At 45.2% G+C, this 26400-nt stretch overlaps 1 protein-coding gene across 19 annotated transcripts in view; it reads right to left on the bottom strand.

Annotated features, from left to right (window-relative positions):
* Positions 1-26400, bottom strand: part of HMBOX1 (homeobox containing 1) — a 159619-nt gene that overhangs the window by 73274 nt on the left and 59945 nt on the right. For all 19 annotated transcript variants that reach the window (XR_006289293.1, XR_006289294.1, XR_006289292.1 and 16 more), the window contains 2 exons: positions 25929-26012; positions 72-551 (listed from right to left, as the gene is read on the bottom strand). Coding sequence is in view for 15 of the 19 variants with exons in the window: in XM_037893843.2 (XP_037749771.1) it covers positions 72-551; positions 25929-25951 (503 nt within the window). In the remaining 4 variants the exon portion in view is untranslated. The remainder of the gene's footprint in view (positions 1-71; positions 552-25928; positions 26013-26400) is intronic.

Raw genomic sequence — 26400 nt, 5'->3', positions numbered from 1 at the left:
CCCAAGATGCAGTTCTCTTCTTAGAGGGTTCGTCAGGCTGATTTACTAAACCATCTACAAGTTTTACTAACCTCATCAGTTCTTCCACTTTGTCATCTACGTCCAAGTCCTCTTCAGAAGCTTCAAAACTGTACGATCTTTGAGCCAAGCTGTTTGCAAGTGGATAGCGTGTGGGTGACATCTTCCCATTGAAAGCCGACAACCTCTCGTTACTCTCCCTCCCGTTCTGATTAGTAGTGCAAGGCTGTGGGGAGGTGTCGTAACTGTTGCTAGGCGATGGGGACATCCCAGAATGCTGGGTCTGCGTAGAAGCTGTGGCTGTAGAGGAAGATGCTGGGATATTGTTGGTACTGTTGCCGTAGGAACCACCTCCATAGCTAGACCTTCTTCCAAACTTGTCACTATGCTCTTGATCGAGACGGTCCAAGGTTTCCAAGGCGTGGAGGATTTCGTGTCTGGTCATTCCAGTACGTCTCAGGCGCTGAAGCAGGTCTATCTGCTCTATAGTAAATCTGGGTTCATCTGTGTAGTGAGACATGGTTTCCAGCAGACTAAAAATAAGGTGAAATGTGAAAGCAACCAGTTTAGTGCAAAAGCTCACTATGGGACATGAACAGCATCTCAGATATGGCACTTAACAGAAGACAATAGGCCTGATTCTGGTCTCATTTACACCAGTGTAAATCATATAAGTGAGGGCAAGCCGGCCCAATGGGCGGAATACCTCTCACTCATTGAACTCGATGGCAAAGCTCCCATTAACTTCAGGTTCATTGTTTGTTTGCTTCTGGTAAGGAATAACTTTGCATAGTTTTCAGAGAATACCTCACTCTCTTACTTCAAATCTCGCCCAACATACCTTTTGATTACTTTCCCATCCCCAGCTCCCTTTTCTACTCTCTTATCTTCAATAAACAAGCCTTATGGAATGACGACAGTTGCTCCATAATTAAGGCTGCAACTGAGATTCCGTTATATGCCCAATTTTGCCCAACCCCCAAATCCACCAGGAAAGTCCCACTGGTAGAGCCCTGTGTGGATACAAAATTTGTATGCACATCTGATCCGCAAACATGGTCCGTGGATATAAAGCGGATATCCAGATTTGCAGGGTTCTACCCACTGGCCTCAAAACTCGCAGGTTAGAGCTGGGCCAGATGTACAATTTTTCTAAAAATATTCAGGGATGCAGAAAAGGGTTAATGAGTTATATGATTCCCTAATGTCAGAAGTGTGAAGAGTTCAAATAGTCTTAACTTTTTTGAAGGAAGGAGAGAGCTAAAACCCAGTTTCCTGAACTTCCCTAACTGAAATCTAGTGCCCCGCAGCACCAACGTTGATTGAAGTTTGATTTCAGAAGCTGTTAACTTTTGAATCTGGAATGTTGCCATGGATCACCAGACCTGACAAGCAGAGTGCAGCATGTCTAATTACTGTTAGAGACCTGAGCTCTTTCATTTAAAGAAATAAGGCCCCAGCCTTGTTCTTTGCCAAGGGAGATCTCATGTATAATCACTAGGGAGGCTTGTCAAAAGAACTTTTTTCCTCCTAAACTTTGCATAATGGTGGACAATATCCTGAGGCTTGCTGGGCACTCTCCCTTCGCGGCAGGCCTCAGCAGATCCATGGGAAATGGCCATACGACCCCTTAATCTTTCTCCCCTCAAGTTCCCTCATAATAGCTCTTCTAAAGTCTGCAGGAAGCAGGGGCCCTTCTTTCAGCCATCAGAAGATCTTGGAGATGGCGGCTGGAGGTCAGAGGGCAGCATGAGAGTGGGGAAAAAATTATGGGGCATTCTCCCCTTCCTGTGGTCCTACACAAAGGTGTGAGGGGAGAAGCAATGGCAAACTCTCTGAAGCTCATTGGAGCCCACCTGGAATCCCAAGCATGGCAGTGGTGGGAGAGAGAGCTGACAGCATACTGAAACCAGTGGGGGAATGGGGCCCCGACGAGAATCCCAAACCTTTATAGGAGTGGGGCTGCCTGCCCCAACAACCCTGCATCCCTAATGAACTCGGTGTTTATGTCTTTCTCTGTGCTGGGCCAAAGGCACACAGAAGCTGCAGTGGTATGGCAGTTCCCAGTCCTGACTACTACTGGTGTTGGTGTGGGTAAAGGGGGGTCCTTTCCAGGCACTCACACCCCAAGCTGGAGTTCTGTGACCTGCGGGGAGAGAGATGGGCCAGGCTAGAGCTACGCTGCCGTACCATGATGCTGATACAGGGTGCATGGGTCCCTTTAAAAAGGGTTTTGCCCTTGTCGATGGAATCCCAGGGTAGAGGGGGAAGGGCACTGAAGCAGAACCTCCCACCTCCAGTCCTGCACTGCTATATGTACTCAGTCCCTTTCACTGGTTTGCTTCTCACAACCGTAGAAGCGGCTATGGCTGCGTTCTTAAAAAATGATTTAATGAACGAATGCACATTTTTCTTCTGAAGTCCACAAGTGTGTACATCCTCGCAACCGCTCTGCATTGCTGCTGCCACCGGTGGAGAGGTGGGTGGGTAGGGGGAGGAGGATTCACAGGGACTCATGCCCCTTCCAGGTGACCCTAGCTGCGAGGGTGGGATCAGGCTGAAGTCATGCCCCCAACGCGGCTCTCCTGCTGCCACTGGCAGTGTATCACTCCCAAGAGTCTGATTTTTATGGCTGATTAGTATTAATTTCTCCAATAAGGATTATTTTAAATTAAAAAAAAAAAAAAAAACCTGGCTCCCAACTTAGCCCACTATAAGCAGAGTGTAACAGCCAGTGTAGAAATCTAATAACTGAATGGAATTGCAAACAATTAAGAGATGGAAGCCAGCTCCCAGATCATTTAGCTTAGTCCTGAGGGAAAATGAAATTATATATAATGTAGGGAATATCCTTCTCTGAATTCCATTCAGTTTGTTTGTCTTTCTATTACCAAGGTGCCCTGAACGGTACACAGTGTTCCAGTGGTTGTCCAGTCATTTGTCTATACTGCAAAACAAAGGTGGGTTCTTAACTCAGGTTTGCTAATCCAAGTTAAAAATAGCAGTGAAAACATAGCAACGCCAATTTTAACTTGGGTTAGCAACTTGAATTCAACCCCAAGCTTTAATTCAAACTGCTAACCTAAATTGCCATGTCTTCATTGCTATTTTAACTGGAGTCAGCTACTGAAGGTTAGCTGACCCATCTTAAGAACACACACTAAGGCTGTGTCTACACTTAAACCGCTACACTGGTGCAGCTGCAGCTGTGCTGCTCTAGCGCTTCAGTGCAGACACTCACTACAGTGATGGGAGGTTTCTCCTGTCACTATAGTTAATCCACCTCCCTGAGACCCAGTAGCTAGGTTGACAAGAGAATTCTTCTGTTGACCTAATCTTATCTACACTTGGGATTTAACTACATCCCTCAAGGGGATGGATTTTTCACACCCCTGAGAGACATAGCTGGGTTGAACTAAGTTTTTAATATAGACCTGGCCTAAGTATTGTATCACGTACCTACCAACCTTTGGGTTCCCAGCACTTTCCAGTTTAATAACGTCTACAGATTTAGGCCAGGATCCTAAAATGCATTACACCCACACAAAGCCCCAGTGACCTCATAGGCTCTGGCAGGACTGGGGCCTTAATGTGCTCTTTAAGCTCGCTTCCAGATGTGGCTATGACCCCAAAACATAGTTTTAAAAGGTGTGGCGCTTTTCCATAGTAAATCCTCATTTGAGAGGATTTAATTCATAACCTTTTATTTGATTTTAGATTGTATTTTCCTCTCTTTAGTCTGACCTCCAATTTCTGACTGAGGGCAGGGAGGGTTGTTCTAATGCAAAGAAAGGGAGCAGATTCAAATTAGACACTTAGGGTACATCTACCTTTTGCTGGGAGGTATGATTCCCAGCGTGAGCAGAGGTACCTGTGGTAATTCTGCTCGAGGCAGCATGCTAAAAATAGCAGTGTAGTTAGGGTAGCATGGGTAATAGGCTGGGCTAGCCACATGAGTACATGCCCACCGAGCCCCTCTCTGACACTGTCTGTGCTACCTCAGGTACAGTGATATTTTTAGCATGCTAAGTCAAGCAGAGCTAGCGTGGGTGAACTGAGGGTATGTCTACACCTTCCTGCTCCAGCAGGAATTCCAGCTTGAGGACATGTACCCGCACTAGCTTTGACTGAGCTAGCCCGGTGAAACTAGAAGTGTAGCTGCAGTCGCACAAGCAGTGGGAGGGGCTAGACATCTTAAGTACAATCCCTTCCGAGATGCTAGGAACATACTCAACACGGCCAGCCCCTCCTGCTGCACTTCTGTTTTGAGAGCCCTTGCTCAATCAGAGCTAGTGTGGGTACGTTTCCTCGAGCTGGAATTTACATCTTCCAGCTCCAATGTAGACACACCCGAAGACTGGCACAATGTCAGGCAAGAGAAACACTGGCTCCTTGCAGGCTGTGGCGAATCGGCTTTTGGTTTATCCAGTTTTCCTTTCCCAGCTCTCCATCACTTCTCAAAAAGGACCATCAACAATTCTGCACATTTGTTAGTTAACTGTCTTAAGCATAAGCTCACATGCTTTAAATTGTGAGTCAGACACCCAAAAACCACGAGCCAAGAGGTTTTTTTTAAATAAAATACGTGAAAGACTTATTTGCTTTGTGGATTTTGAACGGCAGGTCACATTTTCAAGATTTTCTACTCAATGATGAGGACTACAAAAAACTTGATATCCAAATGCAAGAGCTGGGACTTCAAGAAAAATACCACATAACGTGAGACCCACAATAAAAGTCACAAGAGTTGGCAACACTAGAACATGTTCAATGTTACCAAGCATCCACAGCGTTTTAAAGAATAACTACACTGAGTTGATAGTACAGTTATTTTAACCAGGTCTCAGTTACTTTCTAGTTCTTCATGCCTCCTTTTTCACTTTCCTTGTTAAAGACCAATTTACAAAGGAGTGAAGCAACCCAGCCACTTTAGAATAATTAATTTCATCCACCTCAATTAATTAATGGACATTCTCTAGTACTTTATCCCCACATAGGAGTCTGGTGGCACCTTAAAGACTAACAGATTTATTTTGGCATAAGCTTTTGTGAGTGGAGCGGGGTAGACACCCGCTTGGGCCCAGAGAGGTTTAAGATAGCCCTGGGAGAGGGCTGGGGAAGGGGAACAGCTGGGCTTATTGGCAGAGCAGCTGCAGTTGGGTGCCACGCCCCAAACAGACCCAGTGGGCCTTATAAAAGCCAGGAGTAGAAGAGATACTCTCTCTAGCTTCTGAGAGGGAGGTACCTGGCTGCAGGGACCTAGATTGGAGCAGGGCTGGGGAAGGGCCTGAGGAGCTCCAGCCAGGAAAGCCCCAGGCTGCGGCCTAACATTAGGCCCAAGAGGTACTAGGGTTGCAGGGGACAGCCCAAGGTTAGACCGAGGCAGCGGGTCCAAACCCAACCTTGCCTGTGATGAGTGGTTCATACTGCAATCTGCCCCAAGGGGCGGGGGCTAGCTGGTGACTGGCAGGAGCCTACGACTGAGGCAAGGTAGGGATAGTGGGTGGGGGGGGGTTTCCCTGGGAGGGGGAGACCCAGACCTGTGGGGTACTGCCAGGGGGCAGCACCCAGTGAAAGGGGCACTGGGGTCCTGGGAGGGACACGGGAGCCAGCAGCAAGGCGAGACACTGGCCTGAAGAGAGCGCTCCGGAGGCTGGAACACTAATTCCCTGAGATGACCAGCAGGAGGTGCCGCCAGTGAGTCTGCGCCCGGTTACAGAGTGGTGGAGAATGTGGGCATGAGCGGTCCGCCCCTGATGCAAAGGGCAAGGGCACGGACTGTGGGACGATTGCCCGAATCAGAAAGGAGAACTTGAAGGTGGAGAAGCAGGGACGATGGATCCCAGGTACACCGGGGTCTTTTACAGGCATGTTGTCCCTGGGTGGGGCCCGGTGTCAGCGGCCCAGTGGAAGGGGGCTGACGGCCTGAAGGGGGACCGGGAGACCCAGAATGGATTATGGGAGGCGCAGTGGGCCCTCCAAGGACAGATGGCCCGGCTGGTGGGTGAACAGCGGGCCTTGCGGAAGCTCCTCCGGCGCATGTTCAGGAGGAACCGCCGAGGCCAGAGGGAGGAGCCCGCCGCTAGGGCCAGGAGGCCTGGCGCAGAAAGAAGGACTTGTTACGCCTGTGCCAGGCACGGGCACATAAGACAGGACTGTCCCTACGGGGCTGGAGGCGGGATGCCTCAACCCGGGACAAGACGGTGGCAGGTCCCTCAAGTCGTCTGCTGGGTAACGGAACCCAGGCGACTCCGGGCGTGTTGGGATGGTGGAGGCACCTTTGGCGAGAGTGCCCTGGCCCAAGGAACACGACCCAGGGCAACCCAGGAAGGGCTGGCCCAGCGAGGGACAACGGGAAGAAGCAGGAGGCCTGGGCAACACGGAGGCGGGGAGCCTCTTGGTGATGCTGGGAGCCGGGCCACCTACGGAAAGATTGCCCACTAGCGGGAGGGCAAATGCAGCTGGAGGCAGCCGAGAGAGCGGCTGACCAGCCAGTGGGCCACCCAGGGGAGGTGGCAAAGACCGCAACCGGGACGGCGGGGATCCTGCGACCGGCTGGGACCCAGACCGTCGCTGGGGAGGTCTGTGACAGGGAAACCCAAAACGGACTGGGCCCAGCAGGAGGCCGGGACCCAGGTTGGGGTAGGACAGGGAATAGTGGGGACCCAGACAGAGAGAGAAGAGGCTCTGGGGGACCTGGACCTAAGGGTGCGACTTGAGGGCGTGGAATGAGCCCGCCGGAGGGCGGAGACCCAGGTCCGGGAGATGTCCCGGGCCTGGGAGGCCTCAGAGAGAAGGTGTGCAAGCCTGGAGGGGCAATCCTGGAGGGCTAGTTCCAGGGAGCCCTGGCCGAGAGGCCCCCCTTCCCCCAAGCATGGGGGTCTGAGGGGGGGGGCATAGAGGTGTGGACACCCACTTGGGCCCAGAGGGGTTTAAGATAGCCCTGGGAGAGGGTGGGGCAGGGGAAGAGCTGGGCTGATTGGCAGAGCAGCCGCAGCTGGGGGCCACACCCCAAACAGACCCAGTGGGCCTTATAAAAGCCAGGCGCAGAAGAGCACACTCTCTCTGGCTTCTGAGAGGGAGGGACCTGGCTGCAAGGACCTAGATTGGAGCAGGGCTGGGGAAGGGCCTGAGGAGCTCCAGCCAGGAAAGCCCCAGACTGCAGCCTAGCATTAGGCCCAACAGGTACTGGGGTTGCAGGGGACAGCCCAAGGTTAGACCAAGGCAGCGGGTCCAAACCCAACCTTGCCTGTGAGGAGTGGCTCATACTGCAATCTGCCCCAAGGGGCGGGGGCTAGCTGATGACTGGCAGGAGCCTACGACTGAGGCAAGGTAGGGATAGTGGGTGAGGGGTTCCCCTGGGAGGGGGAGACCCAGACCTGTGGGGTACTGCCAGGGGGCAGCACCCAGTGAAAGGGGCACCAGGGTCCTGGGAGGGACATGGGAGCCAGCAGCAAGGCGAGACACTGGCCTGAAGAGAGCGCCCCAGAAGCTGGAACACTAATTCCCTGAGATGACCAGAAGGAGGCGCTGCCAGTGAGTCTGCACCCAGTTACAGAGGGTAAAAATCCCACCTCTCCATGCATCTGAAGTGGGTTTTTTACCCACAAAAGCTTATGCCCAAATAAATCTATTAGTCTTTAAGGTGCCACCAGACTCCTTGTTGTTTTTACTACTAGCTATATCTACACTAGCACTTTTGTTGGTAAAATTGTCAGTCAGAGGTGTGGGGGGGGGAAAAAAAACAAACCCACTCCTGATTGACTTAAGTTACACCGACAGAAGTGCTGGTTTGGACAGCACTGTCGGCAGGAGACTCTCTCCCACCAACATAGCTACTGCTGCTCGTTGGGACTTGTTTAATTATGCCACAAGAACAGGGGTCGCAGAATGAAATTAATAGACAGCAGGTTTAAAATGTTGGATCATATTAAAGAAGTTCTGTATTAAAATCACAAATGAGTTTGATTCCCCATAGTTTAAATTCCAGGGTATTACTAATTAAGAGGTCTCTTGGTTTTTGGTACTGTTTCTCTCCCTCTGTGTGAAACTTGCAAGCTGCTAATTGTGTTTTCTAAGACAGAGAGCTGTTCTCAAAGCAATTCTTTGTAACAACTACTCACACAGAGAGACTCAAAGCAATACTCTGTAACAACAGAAACAGCAGCCAGAGACTCCCCGCCCTTTTGTTATATTCATCTTGCTTTGTTAACAATTGTGATTTAAAATAGAGATAGAGGATGTATGTGGATGGATGCTTGGTGTGGATAATAACTGAATGATCAGGGAGGTGCCAGCCTAAGAATCCAGTGTCCATCGGTTGAAGAAGGCGTCAAGTGGAAATAACCAGAGGACCTCCGGAGGGCAGACTGGAATCCACCCAACAGCCGCAAGATGGGAGAACCAAAGAACAAGATAACATCTGGCAGCACGGAGCCGTCAGGAATGTGCCACCTGCTGATTGATTCAGCAACAGCATGATGAAGCAATTCCCATAGACTGGCATAGGAAGAAATTCCTATAAAAAGGGACTCTAGAAAGTGAGCACTTTGGGGTCTGATTCTGCAACCAACTTCCAGGAGCGTCAGATGCGCATCTGACAAGGCCCTGCTCCCTCCTCATGTTCAGGCCACCTGGCCAATGGCTTGGCATGAGCAACTCTAAGGCTGGTAACTATGATAACAACCTTACAGAACCTGTGTGGGTGTGTATGAATGAATGTGTGAATAAATATGAAATTGAATGGAACGTTATAGCTATAACTAACTGCTTACTATGATTCTTCCTGTATTCACAATAAATGTGGCATTTTGTCTTTTCCCCTTTAAGATCCTACTGGTTTTTATTTTATTGGTATAACAAACATAAGAAAGTACATCTTCATACAATCCATAGTGAACTGTGGAACTCGTTGCCAGGGAATGTTGTGAAGGCCAAAAATATAACTGGGTTCAAAAAAGAATTAGATAAATTCGTAGAGGGTAGATCCAATTAGCCTTGGCTATTAGCCAAGATGGTCTGGGACAAAGGCCATGCTCTAGGTCAGTGCTACTCTAACTGTGGGTCGTGACCCCAAAGTGGCTTGGGACTACATTTTAATGGGGTCACCAAGGCTGGAGTTAGACATGCTGGGGCCGAAGCCCGAGCCACGCTGCTCAGGGTCTGAAACCAAAGACCAAGGGCTTCCGCCCTGGGTGGTGGGGCTCAGGTTACAGGGCCCTGGCTTGGGGCTGAATCCCTTGGGCTTCAGCTTTAGTCCACCTGGGGCAGCGGGGCTCGGGCAGGCTTAGGTTTCAGTCCCCCCTCCAGGGGTTGTGTAGTAATTGTTGTTGTCAGAAGGGGGTTGCGGTGCACTGAAGTTTGAGAACGCCTGGTCTAGGTGCACCTAGGCTTCTCACTGCCAGAAGCTGGGACTGGACAACAGGGGATGGATTACTTTATGAATAGCCCTGTTCTGTTCATTCCCTTTGAAGCATCTGGCACCAGCCGCTGTCAGAAGACAGGACATTGGACTAGATGGACCTTTGATCTGACCCAGTATGGCCATTCTTACCTTACCCCAACCAGAAAAGTGCAGAAGGAAGAAGGGCCACCTCTGCAGCATCGTTCTCTCAGGCCCAGTCCTGCCAAAGCCACGCCATGAATTCGGGCTGTGTTGGTGGGATGGCTGCTCTCTATACCCTCTCTGCCTTCCTTCCCAAACCTGTGGGTCTTAACCTTCTCTGTAGTTTTAAATTCTTCCCCTTTACAGGTTGGAAACCTCCTCGAGGGACCAGTAGACTGAGTGTGGGCCCCCCCAGAATTAACTTCTCCTGAGGGAAGCACACTGCCAGGCAGCTGGGACTCTAGCCTCTGCTGACTGAGGAGGTGGAATGCCTGGCCAGATCCAGGTAACCCTGTCCTGTTGTGACAATTTGGCCTACAAATATACCTGAATTGTGAGCTCAGCTGTAAGGAGTATGTCAACGTTTATAAGATGTTATATAATCTGTAACAACAAACGTGGATGGGGAAAAATACAAAACAGATGTAATAACTAAATGAATCGGGGGGAAAAAAGGCCAAGTTAATATGATTCAAGGATTGTTTGTTATGCTTGTTAAAAACAGGAGAGATGAAGCTGAAAGTTAATGAACCAAAATTGGCATGTCAGATATTAGGCCTAATTGGCAGGCAAGATAATGAGGGGATGGGCTATTTCACCCATCATTCCCTTTTTGGGTCCTTAAAAGAGATTTGGTAGGGACAGTATGGAGAGGAAAAAAGAGACTGAAAGAACAGAGGCTACTAGAGCAAGCTTCACCATCATGGCTGCCACCCTTACTGTTTCCTGGGACTCTGGGCCTGACATCATCCTGTTCCTAAGAAATGTCCTGGCCAGAATGGGCCAGAGACAGAGATCAAAATGACATCACCACCCCTACTAGATCCCAAATATCATCTGGGATGAGTTATTACCATTCTTAATACCACTTAAGACTTCTAGACAAGCAGACTTTTCCTTCTAAGACTGGACATCTATTTTCCCCACAAGGACAGTTACAATCATCTTTGATACCATCTAGTAGACTGTCAATCAACCAGGGTGGGGTGAGGGGTGGAGGGGGTTGTTGCTTTTAAAAAGTCTCTCCAGCTGAAGGGAAAGGAAACAAGGGATGTTGGTAAAATGAAAGCTTTATTTAATACTTTACATTTCACGTGCTTAACTGTTTTATCTTTTCTGTACCTTTAATAAAAGGTTAAGAGGATTTTTAATGGTGTGTTTGCCAGAGTGTTATGCAGGCTGAGGTCTCTATATACCAAGCCCTGGATCTCATTTAACACTGTTTAATGTTGGACAGTGACAGGGTTATGTTAATGCCTTTGGCCCATATATTCCATCTAAATCAATACAACAGCCCCCACTTCCATGCCCCAATAGATGAAACTGCAAGTCTAAACATAACATTTCCCTGCCCCTGAAGAGCTGCAGGGTCTCAATGCATGGATGAGATGATATTGTGAGGAGGAGGGGTTTAGATTTATTAGGAACTGGGGAACCTTTTGGGAAAGAGTGAGCCTATACAGGAAGGATGGGCTCCACCTAAACCAAAATAGAACTGGACTACTGGCACAAACTTAAAAAGGTTGCAGAGCAATTTTTAAATTAAGGGCTGGGGGAAAGCAGACAGGTACAGAGGAGCATGTGGTTTGGACACTGACACCCCTTAGGGGAGGATCTATTAATGGAGATTCTCTATATCCTAGGAACAAAAGAGGATGGAAGATGATAAAATATGGGTAGTATCTGATGAAACAGTCAAATGAAAAAGAGCCCCATTGAATTACATCATGTAATGGCAGACAGCTAAAAGTGACTTAAGTGCTTACATACAAACGCTAAAAGTCTAAATAATAAGATGGGTGAACTAGAGAGCCTCGTATTAAATGAGGATAATCAATGGGACACAGTAATACCAGGGTACAAACTATATCGAAAAGACAGAACAGGTCATGCTGGTGGGGGAGGGGCACGATCTGTGAAAGAGTCAAATGAAGTAAAAATCTTAAATGATCCAAACTGTACCAGAGAATCTCTATGGATAGTAATTCCATACTTGCATAATAAGAATATAGCAATTGGGATATGCTACCAACCACCTGACCAGAATGCTGCTAGTGACGGTGAAATGCTCAGGGAGATTAGAGCGGCTATAAAAATAAAAAACTCAACAATAATGGGGAATTTCAACTATCCCCATATTGACTTGGTACATGTCACCTCAGGACAGGATGCAGAGATAAAGTTTCTTGACAGCTTAAATGACTACTTCTTGGAACAGCTAGTTCTGGAACTCACAAGAGGAGAGGCAATTCTTGACTTAGTCCTAAGTGGAGAACAGGATCTGGTCCAAGAGGTGAATATAGCTGAATTGTTTGGTAATAGTGACCATAACTTAATTAAATTTAACATTCCTATTGTGGGGAAACACCAAAGCAGCCCACCATGGGAGCATTTAATTTCAGAAAGGGGGAATACACAAAAATGAGAAAGTTAGGTAAACAGAAATTGAAAGGTACAGTGCCAAAAGTGAAATCCCTGCAAGCTGTATGGAAACTTTTTAAAGACAACATAATAGGGGCTCAACTTAAATGTATACCCCAAGTTAAACATGCTAAGACGACAAAAAAGTACCACCATGTCTGAACAATAAAGTAAAAAGCAATTAGAGGAAAAAAGATATTATTTAAAAAGTGGAAGTGAAATCCTATTGAGGAAAATATAAAGGCGCATAAACACTGGCAAGTGAAATGTAAAAATACAATTAGAAAGGCACAAAAACATTTTGAAGAACAGCTAGCCAAAGACTCAAAAAGTAAGATAAATGAGAAGCAGGATGCCTGCTAGACAACCAGTGCGGTCACTGGACAATTGAGATGCTAAAAGAGCACTCAAGGACGATAAGGCCGTTGCGGAGAAACTAAATGAATTCTTTGCACTGGTCTTCATGGCTGAGGATGTGAGGGAGATTCCCCAATCTGAGCCATTCATTTTAGGTGACAAATGTGAGGAACTGTCCCAGGTTGAGGAGTCATTAGAGGAGGTTTTGGAACAAACAGGTTAATTTAACAGTAATAAGTCACCAAGACCAGATAGGATTCACCTGAGAGTTCTGAAGGAATTCAAATGTAAAATTATAAAACTACTAACTATGGTATGTAACTTATCATTTAAATCAGCTTCTGTACCAGATGACTGGAGGATAGCTAATACAACACTGATTTTTAAAATGGGTCCAGAGGCGATCCCGGCAATTACAGGCCGGTAAGTCTAACTTCAGTACCAGGCAAATTGGTTGAAACTATAGTAAAGAAAAGAATTATCAGACACTTAGATTAACACAATTTATTGGGGAAGAGTCAACATAGTTTTTCTAAAGGGAAATCATGCCTCACCAATCTATTAGAATTCTTGGAGGGGGTCAACAGGCTTGTGGGCAAAGGGGATCTAGTGCACATAGCGTACTTAGATTTTCAGAAGGCCTTTGACAGCGTCCCTCACCAAAACCTCTTAAGCAAAGTAAGCTGTCATGGATAAGAGGGAAGGTCCTCTCATGGATCAATAACTGGTTAAAAGATAGGAAACAAAGGCTAGGAATAAATGGTCAGTTTTCCGAATGGAGAGAGGTATATAGTGGTGTCCCCCCGGGGTCTGTACTGTGACCAGAACTGTTCAATATATTCATAAATGATCTGGAAAAGGGGGTAAACAGCAAGGTGGCAAAATTTGCGGATGATACAAAACTACGCAAGATAGTTAAGTCCAAAGCAATCTGTGGAGAGTTACAAAGAGACTTCACAAAACTGGGTGACTGGGCAAGAAAACGGCAGATGAAATTAAATGCTGATAAATGCAAAATAATGTACATTGGAAAACATAATCCCAACTCTACATATATAATGATGGAGTCTAAATTAGCTGTTACCACTCAAGAAAGATGTTGGAGTCATTGTGGCTAGTTCTCTGAAAACATCCACTCAATGTGCAGCGACAGTCAAAAAAGCGAACAGAATGTTGGGAATCGTTAAGAAAGGGATAGCTAATAAGACAGAAAATATCATATTGCCTCTATCTAAACCCATGGTACCCCCACTTCTTGAATACTGCATGCAGGTGTGGTTGCCCCATCTCAAAAATGATAGATTGGAATTTGAAAAGATACAGAAACGGGCAACAAAAATGATTAGGCATATGGAACAATTTCCATATGAGGAGAGAATAATAAGACTGACTTTTCAGCTTGGAAAAGAGACGACTAAGGGGGGATATGATAGAGGTCTATAAAATCATGACTGGTGTGGAGAAGGTATTTAAGGAAGTGTTATTTACTCCTCCTTATAACACAAGAACTAGGGGTCACCAAATGAAATTAATAGGCAGCAGGTTTAAAACAAACAAAAGGCAGTATTTCTTCACACAACACACAGTGGAACTCTTTGCCAGAGGATGATGTGAAGGCCAAGACTATAACAGGGTTCAAAAAAGAACCAGATAACTTCATGGAGGATAGGTCCATCAATGGCTATTAGCCAGGATGGGCAGGGATGCAAAACCATGCTCTGAAGAGTCCCTAGCCTCTGTTTGCCAGAAGCTAGGAATGGAGAACAGGGGATGGATCACTTGATGATTATCTGTTCTGTTCATTCCCTCTGAAGCACCTGGCATTGGCCATGGACGGAAGACAGGATACTGGGCTAGATGGACCATTGGTCTGACCCAGTACGGCCATTCTTATGTTCTTCATGAATGTGCCCCACCAAAGAGCAGGACTTTGCCCACGTGGACAGAGGAATATCTCTATCCACCACTGAAGTTCTAAATGGCAGAATGCAGCAGATGTTTAACAGCTCAGAGCAACCCTAAAAAACAAGTGTAGGGCAGCAACAGAATAAGAACTTCATGTCCTTTTGAAATTGCATGATACTGTGACATTGAGCCAGAAAGGGTTAAGCAACTAGCAGGTTAAACGACCTAAATTCAACCTTTAGAGACATATTAGAAAAGTATGTGAATGGTATTTAGAGCCATTTCATGTTAGATAAACTACAGCTTTGAAATGCAAACCTGAATTGTTAGAGAATATGGGGTAATAGTAATTGTGTTTGTTTATATCTTGCTAGATGTTAACCCTGTCAACAGACGGTTCCTGTCTGTTGCTATCTCTATTATTCAGAAATCAAAAGGTAATAACATTTAGATGAAGCTTGGGTGTAATAATATCAGTCTATATTTCTCTCTGAAGTTTGTAGTAAACTATGAACTGCTTAATGGATAATTACTGTACACTGATGAATGCAACTAATTACCTGTGTATAAAGAAAATAGGTGATTCTACTTCAAAGCCACAATGCTCCATCCAAGGACTGCATGCTATCAAGAGGCTGCCAGTGAACTATAAAAAGAACTCCTGTATCTCAGATCTGCAACAGCTTCGTCAGGAGAAGTTTGAGTCACAAGACTGAGGTCCCCAGGTCCAGTCTGGGTCACTCTGATATTGGACATTGGACTATAACCTATGGAACTAATTTTGAAAGAACTTTTTGCAACTCAGAAGCTTATCTCTACTATGAAACTGACCGAAGAACTTTATTCGTATCTGTATGTATAATGATCTTTTAACCAATACTCTCTCCCTTTTCTTTTTAAATAAATTTTAGTTTAGTTAATAAGAATTGGCTGTAAGCGTGTATTTGCGTAAGATATGAAATAATTGACCTGGTGGGTAATGTGTCTGATCCTTTGGGATTGGTAGAACTTTTTATATAAAGAACAAGATTTTCAGTAATCCTCCTCCTCATATTTGACTTGGCTGTCTGGGTGGAAGCCCAAGGCTGGGGTGCTTTAAGGGAACTGGGTTTCTGGGTAACCAGTAAGGTATTGTAGAAGCTGTTTTGTTGCTGGCTTGGTGAATTTAAGTATTAGAATAACCACCAGTTTTGGGGATTGTCTGCCCCATTCTTTGCAGTTTGCCCTGATTGAGCAATCTCAGTGTGGCCGCGCTTGGACCCTGGTCACAGATACGTCTAATGGAATTTAATTATTCAAATGGGAATCAGGGCTAATATCCCTATTTTTGAGAAAAGTTTTGGGCTCCTTAATGGCCACAAGTGGTCATGTTTCTCTATCCTGCATGCTGTACATGGATGCGATGTACACTGACCATCACCGAAGACAATTCTTTCCGCAGGTCCTCTGGGTCTGGAAATCTCCATTAAAATGCATTGCTCTAGCCCACAAGCTCTGCAAGACTCATGAGACTGCAGAAATGGCTGTGCTTTTTGATGCAAAGCACTACAAACATTTGATATGATGTGTAGACATCTAGACATGGGCTGAAGTCAAAATGTTGAGAACCAGATCCTAACCTTGGATGATTTTTGAATCACAATTCTAATAAACTCATGTCAATTGTGACCTGCCAGATGCAGACGTGTTCAGATGCACATCTGCAATGTACAGTATAAACTGCTGTCGCACGTAATAGCATTATTCTTCATCCCATTAAGCATGTCATCTACACTCCTAATTTTTTTATAAAAAGATCATTTGCAACAGATTACTGTTTTTTGGGTGCCGCTAAATATGACCTTCTCCCTTGACTTTAACATACGATTTGCCTTCCCTCTTTAAAATTACATTTAACAGTGAGTTATGACCCTTTCAACCATAAAAATGGTAACAGTATTCTCTGGATAATGTCTATCCGGCACGAAGCTAGATAAACGGTAACTAGAGAGAGGTTTAAATCAACACAGCGTTGCTTGCAGTTTGTTGCTGACAAACTTCTTAATCAGAGTTTTTATTCTGTGTTTGTGAATTTTGTGGTGATGAGAAATGCTGACCGTACAGCCTTGAAGACTGTATTTCTCTAGTCACAAAACAGGTACACTGCACACAGCAGCTGTGCAAGCTTCCCTCACACTGCCCCCATAACATGCAGTTAAGTCTCCCTTGAATCGAATGGCCCCTCTGCTGAGACCACCAGCAAGAGTATCACTTTCTACCAGTTGTGGTGGGGCTTTTTATGCAGTTTATTTGTCTGGTTTGACTGAGACCAAACAACTAATTTCACACAAGCTAACTGGCTGAGCTGATGATTTAATGTCATAACCAATTCAGGCTGGATTTCAACCACTCTCTTTGACGCGAAAGTCTATTCTGCCTTCAGCCATCCAGGTTGTCAATGTTTTAGCCTCTCCATATATACATGTTGTACCTTATACCCAGCTTATACTATATAAAATGTTTTTCTCCTAAGACATTTTTATATATGCCCCCAGTCATCAAGAAGAGGCTTCAACCCTCTAGTCTCATAGAATATCAGGGTTGGAAGGGACCTCAGGAGGTCATCTACTCCAACCCCCTGCTCAAAGCAGGACCAATCCCCAATTAAATCATCCCAGCCAGGGCTTTGTCAAGCCTGACCTTAAAAACTTCTAAGGAAGGAGATTCCACCACCTCCCTAGGTAACTCATTCCAGTGCTTCACCACCCTCCTAGTGAAAAAGTTTTTCCTAATATCCAACCTAAACCTCCCCCACTGCAACTTGAGACCATTACTCCTTGTTCTGTCATCTGCTACCACTGAGAGTCTAGAACCATCCTCTTTGGAACCCCCTTTCAGGTAGTTGAAAGCAGCTATCAAATCCCCCCTCATTCTTCTCTTCTGTAGACTAAACATCCCCAGTTCCCTCAGCCTCTCCTCATAACTCATGTGTTCCAGTCCCCTAATATTTTTGTTGGATCATATTAAAGAAGTTCTGTATTAAAATCACAAATGAGTTTGATTCCCCAGAGTTTAAATTCCAGGATATTACTAATTAAGAAGTCTCTTGGTTTTTGGTACTGTTTCTCTCCCTCTCTGTGTGAAACCTGCAAGCTGCTAATTGCGTTAGTACATTCTAAGACAGAGTCTGTTCTCAAAGCAATTCACAGAGAGAGAGACTCAAAGCAATACTCTGTAACAACAGAAACAGCACCCAGAGACTCCCCACCCTTTTGTTGTATTAACAATTGTGATTAAAATAGAGATAGAGGATGTATGTGGATGGATACTTGGTGTGGATAATAACTGAATGATCAGGGAGGTGCCAGCCTAAGAATCCAGTGTCCATCGGCTGAAGAAGGCGTCAAGTGGAAATAACCAGAGGACCCCCGGAGGGCAGACTGGAATCCACCCAACAGCCTCAAGAATGGGAGAACCAAAGAACAAGTTAACGTCTAGCAGCACGGAGCCGTCAGGAATGTGCCATCTGCTGATTGATTCAGCAACAGCGTGATGAAGCAATTCCCATAGACTGGCATAGGAAGAAATTCCTATAAAAATGGACTCTAGAAAGTGAGAACTTTGGGGTCTGATTCTACAAACCAACTTCCAGGAGTATCAGATGAGCATCTGACAAGGCCCTGCTCCTTCCTCATGTCCAGGCCACCTGGCCAGTGGCTTGGCATGAGCAACTCTAAGGCTGGTAACTAGGATAACAACCTTGCAGAACCTGTGTGTGTGTGTGTGTGTGTGTGTGTGTATGAATGAATGTGTGAATAAATATGAGATTTAATGGAATGTTATAGCTATAACTAACTGCTTACTATTATTCTTTCTGTATCCACAATAAATGTGGTATTTTGCCTTTTCGCCTTTAATAAGATCCTGCTGTTTTTTATTTTATTGGTACAACACCCTCCGCTGGACTCTTTCCAATTTTTCCACATCCTTCTTGTAGTGTGAGGCCAAAACTGGACACAGTACTCCAGATGAGGCCTCACCAGTGTCGAATAGAGGGGAACGATCATGTCCCTCGATCTGCTGGCAATGCCCCTACTTATACTGCCCAAAATGCCATTGGCCTTCTTGGCAAGAAGGGCACACTGACTCATCCAGCTTCTCATCCACTGTAACCCCTACGTCCTTTTCTGCAGAACTGCTGCCGAGCCATTCGGTCCCCAGTCTATAGCAGTGCATTGGATTCTTCCGTCCTAAGTGCAGGACTCTGCACTTGTCCTTGTTGAACCTCATCAGATTTCTTTTGGCCCAATCCTTCAATTTGTCTAGGTCCCTCTGTATCCTATCCCTACCCTCCAGCGTATCTACCTCTCCTCCCAGTTTAGTGTCATCTGCAAACTTGCTGAGGGTGCAATCCACACCATCCTCCAGATCATTTATGAAGATATTGAACAAAACCGGCCCCAGGACCGACCCTTGGGGCACTCCACTTGATACCGGCTGCCAACTAGACATGGAGCCATTGATCACTACCCGTTGAGCCTGACAATCCAGCCAGCTTTCTATCCACCTTATAGTCCATTCATCCAGCCCATACTTCTTTAACTTGCTGACAAGAATACTGTGGGAGACCGTGTCAAAAGCTTTGCTAAAGTCAAGGAACAACCCGTCCACTGCTTTCCCTTCGTCCACAGAACCAGTTATCTCGTCATAGAAGGCAATTAGATTAGTCAGGCATGACTTGCCCTTGGTGAATCCATGCTGACTGTTCCTGATCACTTTCCTCTCCTCTAAGTGCTTCAGAATTGATTCCTTGAGGACCTGCTCCATGATTTTTCCAGGGACTGAGATGAGGCTGACTGGCCTGTAGTTCCCAGGATCCTCCTCCTTCCCTTTTTTAAAGATGGGCACTACATTAGCCTTTTTCCAGTCCTCCGGGACTTCCCTCGATCTCCATGAGTTTTCAAAGATAATGGCCAATGGCTCTGCAATCACATTCGCCAACTCCTTTAGCACTCTCGGATGCAACGCATCCGGCCCCATGGACTTGTGCATGTCCAGCTTTTCTAAATAGTCCCAAACCACTTCCTTCTCCACAGAGGGCTGGTCACCTCCTCCCCATGCTGTGCTGCCCAGTGCAGTAGTCTGGGAGCTGACCTTTTTTGTGAAGACAGAGGCAAAAAAAGCATTGAGTACATTAGCTTTTTCCACATCCTCTGTCACTAGCTTGCCTCCCTCATTCAGTAAGGGGCCCACACTATCCTTGATTTTCTTCTTGTTGCTAACATACCTGAAGAAACCCTTCTTGTTACTCTTAACCTCTCTTGCTAGCTGCACCTCCAGGTGTGATTTGGCCTTCCTGATTTCACTCCTGCATCCCCAAGCAATATTTTTATACTCTTCCCTGGTCATTTGTCCAATCTTCCACTTCTTGTAAGCTTCTTTTTTGTGTTCAAGATCAGCAAGGATTTCACTGTTAAGCCAAGCTGGTCGCCTGCCATATTTACTATTCTTTCTACACATCAGGATGGTTTGTCCCTGTAACCTTAATAAGGATTCTTTAAAATACAGCCAGCTCTCCTGGACTCCTTTCCCCCTCATGTTATTCTCCCAGGGGATCTTGCCCATCAGTTCCCTGAGGGAGTCAAAGTCTGCTTTTCTGAAGTCCAGAGTCCGTATTCTGCTGCTTTCCTTTCTTCCTTGTGTCAGGATCCTGAACTTGACCATCTCATGGTCACTTCATTTTCTCCCCTCCCTTTTCTGCCTTTCATCTTTCCTGGTTTACCAGTGCAGCTCATCCCTGCAGAGAGCTCAAGCAAGACAGCTCCCTTTAAACTCCACTCCATACAACAGCCAGCATAGAACATACGGTGAATAGTGTAACTAGCTCCCCTTAGTTTGGTAGTGCCCACTGCTACCAGCTCCAAGAGACAGAGACTTCAAGGTTGTTTCCCATCCACCACTAGGTAAGAGAGGACTAAGGAATAAGTTAAGTTGCCACACACAGGACACAACATTGTAAGGGGCATTAGAACTAGAACTATTAATATGCCAGTTCTAGACTGTTCTTCGAAAACTATCGAGTTTCTGCTCACTCAGTTGCCACTTCACAAGTGTATGCCATTTTTGTCTCAACTATGCGCAGCAGGCAGCTGTCTCTCTGATATTATGCCCCAGAATCCTTTGTGCTATATTAAGGCCATGTCTACATTGACTGGTAGATCAGCACTGCTGTGATCTCACAGCGGTGAGAATGTAGTGGGTCTGGTGAAGACCCACTAAGTTGATGGCAGAGGGCTCTCCCATTGACTCAGATTCTCCAGCTCCCCAAGAAGAGTAAGTCAGCAGGAGACCGTCTCCCATCGACACAGCACGGTATAGACACTGCATTAAGTCAACCTAAGCTATGTCGTCTTCAGTTACGTTATTCACGTAACTGAAGTAGTGTAACTTAGGTCGACTTACCGCGGTAGTTGAGACAAGGCCTCAGTAATGCCACTTTTGAAGCTACAGTCAGCGCTACAAATGCTGGGTTGCAATTAAGAACTAAGGATATGAGTCTCCTCTCCTTAACACTTATGTAAAGCAATACTATCTCCAGCTACTTCAATGGAGTTTTACCAGTGTAAAAAAGAAAAATCAGGCCTTAAAAGTGCTCATCATGTCAGTAAATACAGAGCCATCCCTACATGTAAGATAGCTTTTACAGTTGCATCCCTTAGTTCTGATTTTCAAAGAGGATTCCACTCCCATTCATCCTGATCCACAAACATAAATGCAACACTTCTAATGACTGCTCTAGTCCTAAGGAAATAAAACCTAAGACTTCCAAGCAGTGAAATCAGACTTTAACTGATCTACCAAGTTTAAGCATTGCTGATTGTGTTTATGAATGCAAAACACTGTCTTATGAATGCAGAACACTGCCATATGCTTTCGATCAAAATGGTGACAGTTAATAAGAGCAGTCTGAAACTTCTGAAAATAAATCCAGTGTAATCAAATACTCACTCAGAGAACATAGGCTGAGAGTGGAATATCAACTATCAGCACATCACTCCTCTAGGATGTCCTCTGGTCTCTGAACTAGCTTTAAAACCAAAAAACAAAACAGCCCCACATTCTGGTTCTCTCTGTAAACTATTGTTCCATTTAGTCTTTGGAATTCTCTACAGCTGATCAATTGCGGTCCAGTGGATAGCGGCTGGTTGGTATTAAGCAGACCCGAGCTCTAGTCCTGGTTTTACCATTGACACTCCCGTGTCACCTTGGGCAAGTGATTTAAGCCCTGCGGCGGTTTCCCCTCTGTAAAGTGAGGATAATAATGTTTGCCCACCTTTGTAAATCACTTTGAGATCTGCCATACAGATAAAAAACACTATATAAAAGCTGATTATTTTCATAATCAAAGTCTTACAAAAATGTTTACCTCTGACTGAGCACAGGATTAGGAGCCTGGAATTCCTGAGTTCTACTACAGCTCCGACACCTACTCTATCTGCGGTCTGAGATAGAGACATAGGGTATGTTTACGAGTGCGATGGTGGCAGAGCTGCAGCTACGCTGCTATAGCATAGAAACTTGCTACAGCAATGAAAGGGGTTTTTTACGTCACTGTAAAATCCTCAAGAATTTTTCTATTGACCTAGTCATGTCTATACCAGAGCTTAGGTGTGTTTAACTACATCTCTCGGGGTTTTCACACCCGAGAGATATAGCTAGGTCGACCCATGCTTTAGGTGTAGCCCAGGCTTTAATCTCTCTGCTCCTCAAGTTCTCCATCTGTAAAATCAGAGCTACTATCATTGCTACCTCAGAGCAGTGTGGTAGGAATTAAAGCTGCTGGCTCCAGGGCAGACTCCACTATTTCTTTGTTGTGCCTGATAGGAGGACTACTAAACACAGGGAAGGACTATGAATGAATTCCCCCAGGAACTAAGGACCGTCACAAACCTTACCACCTTCCACTCCAAGTGCAAGGTGCATTTATGCGACCTTGCCTTCTCTAACAAAAATACAGAGCAACATGTACATTGAAAAAAAAATCCTACCAAAACAAGACACTCTACTGCATAGACTTCTCCCGATGGGGAGAGGCCAAGACAACAGATGATAGATGTGAGCCATATCACTTAATGACAGGTTTCAGAGTAGCAGCCGTGTTAGTCTGTATTCGCAAAAAGAAAAGGAGGACTTGTGGCACCTTAGAGACTAACAAATTTAATTGAGCTTAAGCTTTCGTGAGCTACAGCTCACTTCATCGGATGCATTCAGTGGAAAATACAGTGGGGAGACTGTATTTTCCACTGAATTCATCCGATAAAGTGAGCTGTAGCTCACGAAAGCTTATGCTCAAATAAATTTGTTAGTCTCTAAGATGCCACAAGTCCTCCTTTTCTTTATATCACTTAATGCAGTGCTGAAAAGCACTCAGGGTATCTCTACACAGCAGCTGGGAGTGTACTTCCAAGTGCACGTAGACAGACATGCATTAGCTCTGCTCGAGCTAGTGCTCTAAAAATAGGAGTGTGGCTGCAGTGGCATGGGAGGCGGCTTGGGCTAGTTGCCAAAGCATAATCCTGCCTGACCTCCTGGTTATGTACTCAGGCGGCCAGCCTGAGTAGCTGTGGCCACACTGTCCTTTTTAGCATGCACCTCAGAACCTTTGATGTATCTATCTTCAGAGCACCCCGTGTGCGAGGGAAGTGCTATTTTCTCCATTTTACAGATGGGGAAATGGGACAAAGGATAGACTTGCCCAGGGTTATACAGGAAGTCTGTGGTGGAGCAGGGATGTGACATTTTAAGACCAGGACCAGAGTAAACACTGCCTGGTATATATCAACTGCTTATCACCCTGCAGGTCTGACTGGGTTTCAGCCATTTGCAATTCCACAGAACCTGTGACCAGTGATACTGACTACTGGTGTTCTTAAAACCAAGTATTTTTACTCAGTACTTGGAACAAAGCATCCAAGAAATAAAGGATTTTAAAACAAACAACCTACATACATATTTAGACTCATGTAATCTTACCCTTCACTGCAAGGTAAGGCCTTGTCTACACTAGAAGGAGTTTGCCGATATAGCAGGAAACCCTGCTACTGTAGACACCGCTTATTACAGAAGGGTGTGCTTTTGCCAGCATAGTTTATATCAGTAACCCAAACAAAAACTATACTGGCAAAAGCACTTTTTTGCTGACATAATTGTGTCTACACTAGATTTTTTGCCTGTATAAAAATATTGTTAAAAAAAAAATCACAACCCTAAACAACATTACTATACCAACAAAAGTCTGTAGTGTAGACCAGGCCTGAGTTAGACAAGCTTTCCTCTTCAGAAGCAGCTTACATTCTTCTAGCAAGCCCAGATCTTTCTGTGACCCACATTGGTCACCACTCACAGCATGCCCTGTTGTTCTGTGAGAGGTTTGTCTCCGGGCTTGTCAGCACATGGAGACATTGTTATTCCTGAATAACTCCATTTGTAGACAAGCCTTAAACCTGGTTCTCTTTGACCCAGATTCAACCTGTTTTTTTTCCAGTCAGCAGGAGCATCTGTCAAGGCTTATCCAGGAGAATGCACCCCTGAGGCCTGCTCCATTGTATGGGTAGTTAGACCCATTAGTCTCAATGGCTTGTAATCACTGGCCTGGAGACCATGCCTCCCCTGAGAGTGAGGGTGTTCAAACTGTCCGATCCCATCAGACATCAAGCATATAATCACCACATTTTGGGATACAGAGCAAAACATGCAATTAATATTAATACTTATGGCCACATTCCATCACAACATGCACTGTGAGGTAAGTAGATAATTCACCCCACTGTATAGATCTACAAACCAGGCATTAAAGTTGTGTTAAGAGTCTGATTCAGAGTTAAGACTGACAGGCTGGGCTGTCCTTGTGCCTATACACAGCTCAGGTGATCGCTCAGGGTATGTCTACACTGCAGTTAAAAACCTGGTCCATGCCAGCTGACTTGGGCTCAGAGGGGCTCAGGCTAAGAGGCTGTTTAATTGCAGTGTAGATGTTCAGGCTTGGGACCTTCCTACCCTGCAGAGTCCTAGAGCCTGGGCTGCAGTCCAAGCCTGAACATCCATACTGTAATTAAACAGCCTCAACAAGCCCGAGTCAGCTGGCACAGGCCAGTCACAGGTTTTCAATTGCAGCGTAGACCTACCCTAAGTTCACCAGCCATTCTGCAGCCTGTAACACACAGGTATAACCAAGGGAGTAGAGGGCAGCGTGGGCATTACCTCCACGTTTCTTTCCTGCTGTGAATTAAATCTTTAAAATTTTTAAATGGTGTCTCTATTCAATACTGAAATAAATCTGAAATATTTCCAGCTATTGTAAGAGAAGATGGGCGTGGCTGAAGAGACCGGTAATGTAATAAGAAGCCTTTCACTTCTAAATTACTGGTTCAAATTCAGAAGCAACTAAAAGTCTCAGAGTTCTCTCCAGGGGCCTTTTTGAAACATGTTGGTGGTTTAGTCGACAGGTGGCCACAGCACAAAAACCATCTCAACTGTTACCCTTGCCATGAGCCTCAGCGTAGATATTTGTGGCATTGGTATTATACAGACAGATCTGAGTCTTAGAGGTGGTTCTTCCAGCAGAGAATGGAGCACATTCACAGAAAATGCTTGCAGTCCTGCTTCTTGCTACCTGTTCTGAGAACAGAGGAGTTTACTTTCCAGTGTCAGGCAATCTGGTACATTTCCTAAACTCTAAATCCGGTGGCTCACTTACCGTGTGCAGCTGGGAGTGGGAGGTTGTTATGGTGAAAATCATACATAAGCATATAAACTAGAAGGCTTAACTTAAAGCCCAGATTTAAAGACACCTGAATTCTGAGGTGTTTTGAATTCACACCCAAAGCTTTTCAGCTTGAGTTAAACGAAAACAAAACAAAGATATAGAGCAGCATAAGGATACAGGCATTTATATTGCTTTTACAATTATCTTTACAAACCCTAAGACAACAAGACAAAAATAGAGGAGATATTCCAACTTAAACTGGTGCAACCAATTATTTTCACTCTAATGGACACTGCCTTAGGCTTTTTGTTCTTCTTATATATCACCACCCATATGGCACCTGTAACCCTTTCTACTAACTCACAGTAAGGATGTTAAACCTCCTTGAGAGCATTGATGTTTAACCATTAGGTCCGGGAGACACGAGAAGATTTCCAGTCTTAAATGGTAATGCTCTATCATTCACCTCGAAGTTTCTAAGGCCATGTCTACACTACAGAGCCTATGTGGGCATAGCTATGCTGGCAAAGCCCCCTAGTGTAGATGCAGCTTATATTGACAGACGGAGCTTTTCTGGCAGTGTAGGAACACCTCCTCCCTGAATGACATTAGCTATGCCAACAGAAGCACTCTTCTGTTGGAAAAGTTGCGTTAATACTGGGGTTTTTATTGGCCTAGCTATGTTAGCCAAGGATATGGTTTTTTCACACCCCCAACTGACATAGCTATGTCAGTATACATTTTAAGTGTAAAACTTAAAAATTACAAGCATTTGTCTCCTGACCACAGCTGTGACCATTCCTCTGTTCTCTTTACATTGAATTACAGAAACGTCAACTTTTGAACTTTCCTGGAGTGACTTCTTGTTGTTGTACTTACACTACTGGAAAGGTTCTGAGCATACTTTACATGAGGAGGGCAAGTCAGAAAGCCTCGCAGGGGTCTTCAGTGTTATTTACCATTCTGTAACAGACAAGTTAGAGAAAAAATACCATTAAAATGTGCTCAAAATGTAAAGGCATTTTCAGTTTTATTATCTGGCTAACAACAACAGAACTTGGATACCACCGTGATGTGCAGCTTTATAAAAGCCAGACAGAAAGACACATTAAAATAATCTGAACCCACCATTTTGAGAGCAGAAAACAGGGACCACACGACTAAATATGATAAATTAGGGAAAATCCTCCCTGCGATCCTTGAATTTCTCATACAATCTTTCAATATTTTGTTGTATTCCAAGTACCATTCGGGCCCCAGACTCATCCCATTGACACCAATTGGAGCTTCGCCATTGATTTCAATTGGCCCTTAGTAAATAATTCTTCACATTTAAACACCATACACATTA

This window comes from Chelonia mydas, chromosome 3 (assembly GCF_015237465.2).
Source record: "Chelonia mydas isolate rCheMyd1 chromosome 3, rCheMyd1.pri.v2, whole genome shotgun sequence".
Taxonomy (NCBI): Eukaryota; Metazoa; Chordata; order Testudines; family Cheloniidae; genus Chelonia; species Chelonia mydas.
The sequence above is the reverse complement of the archived record's forward strand: the minus strand, read 5'-3'. Positions and strand labels throughout refer to the sequence as shown.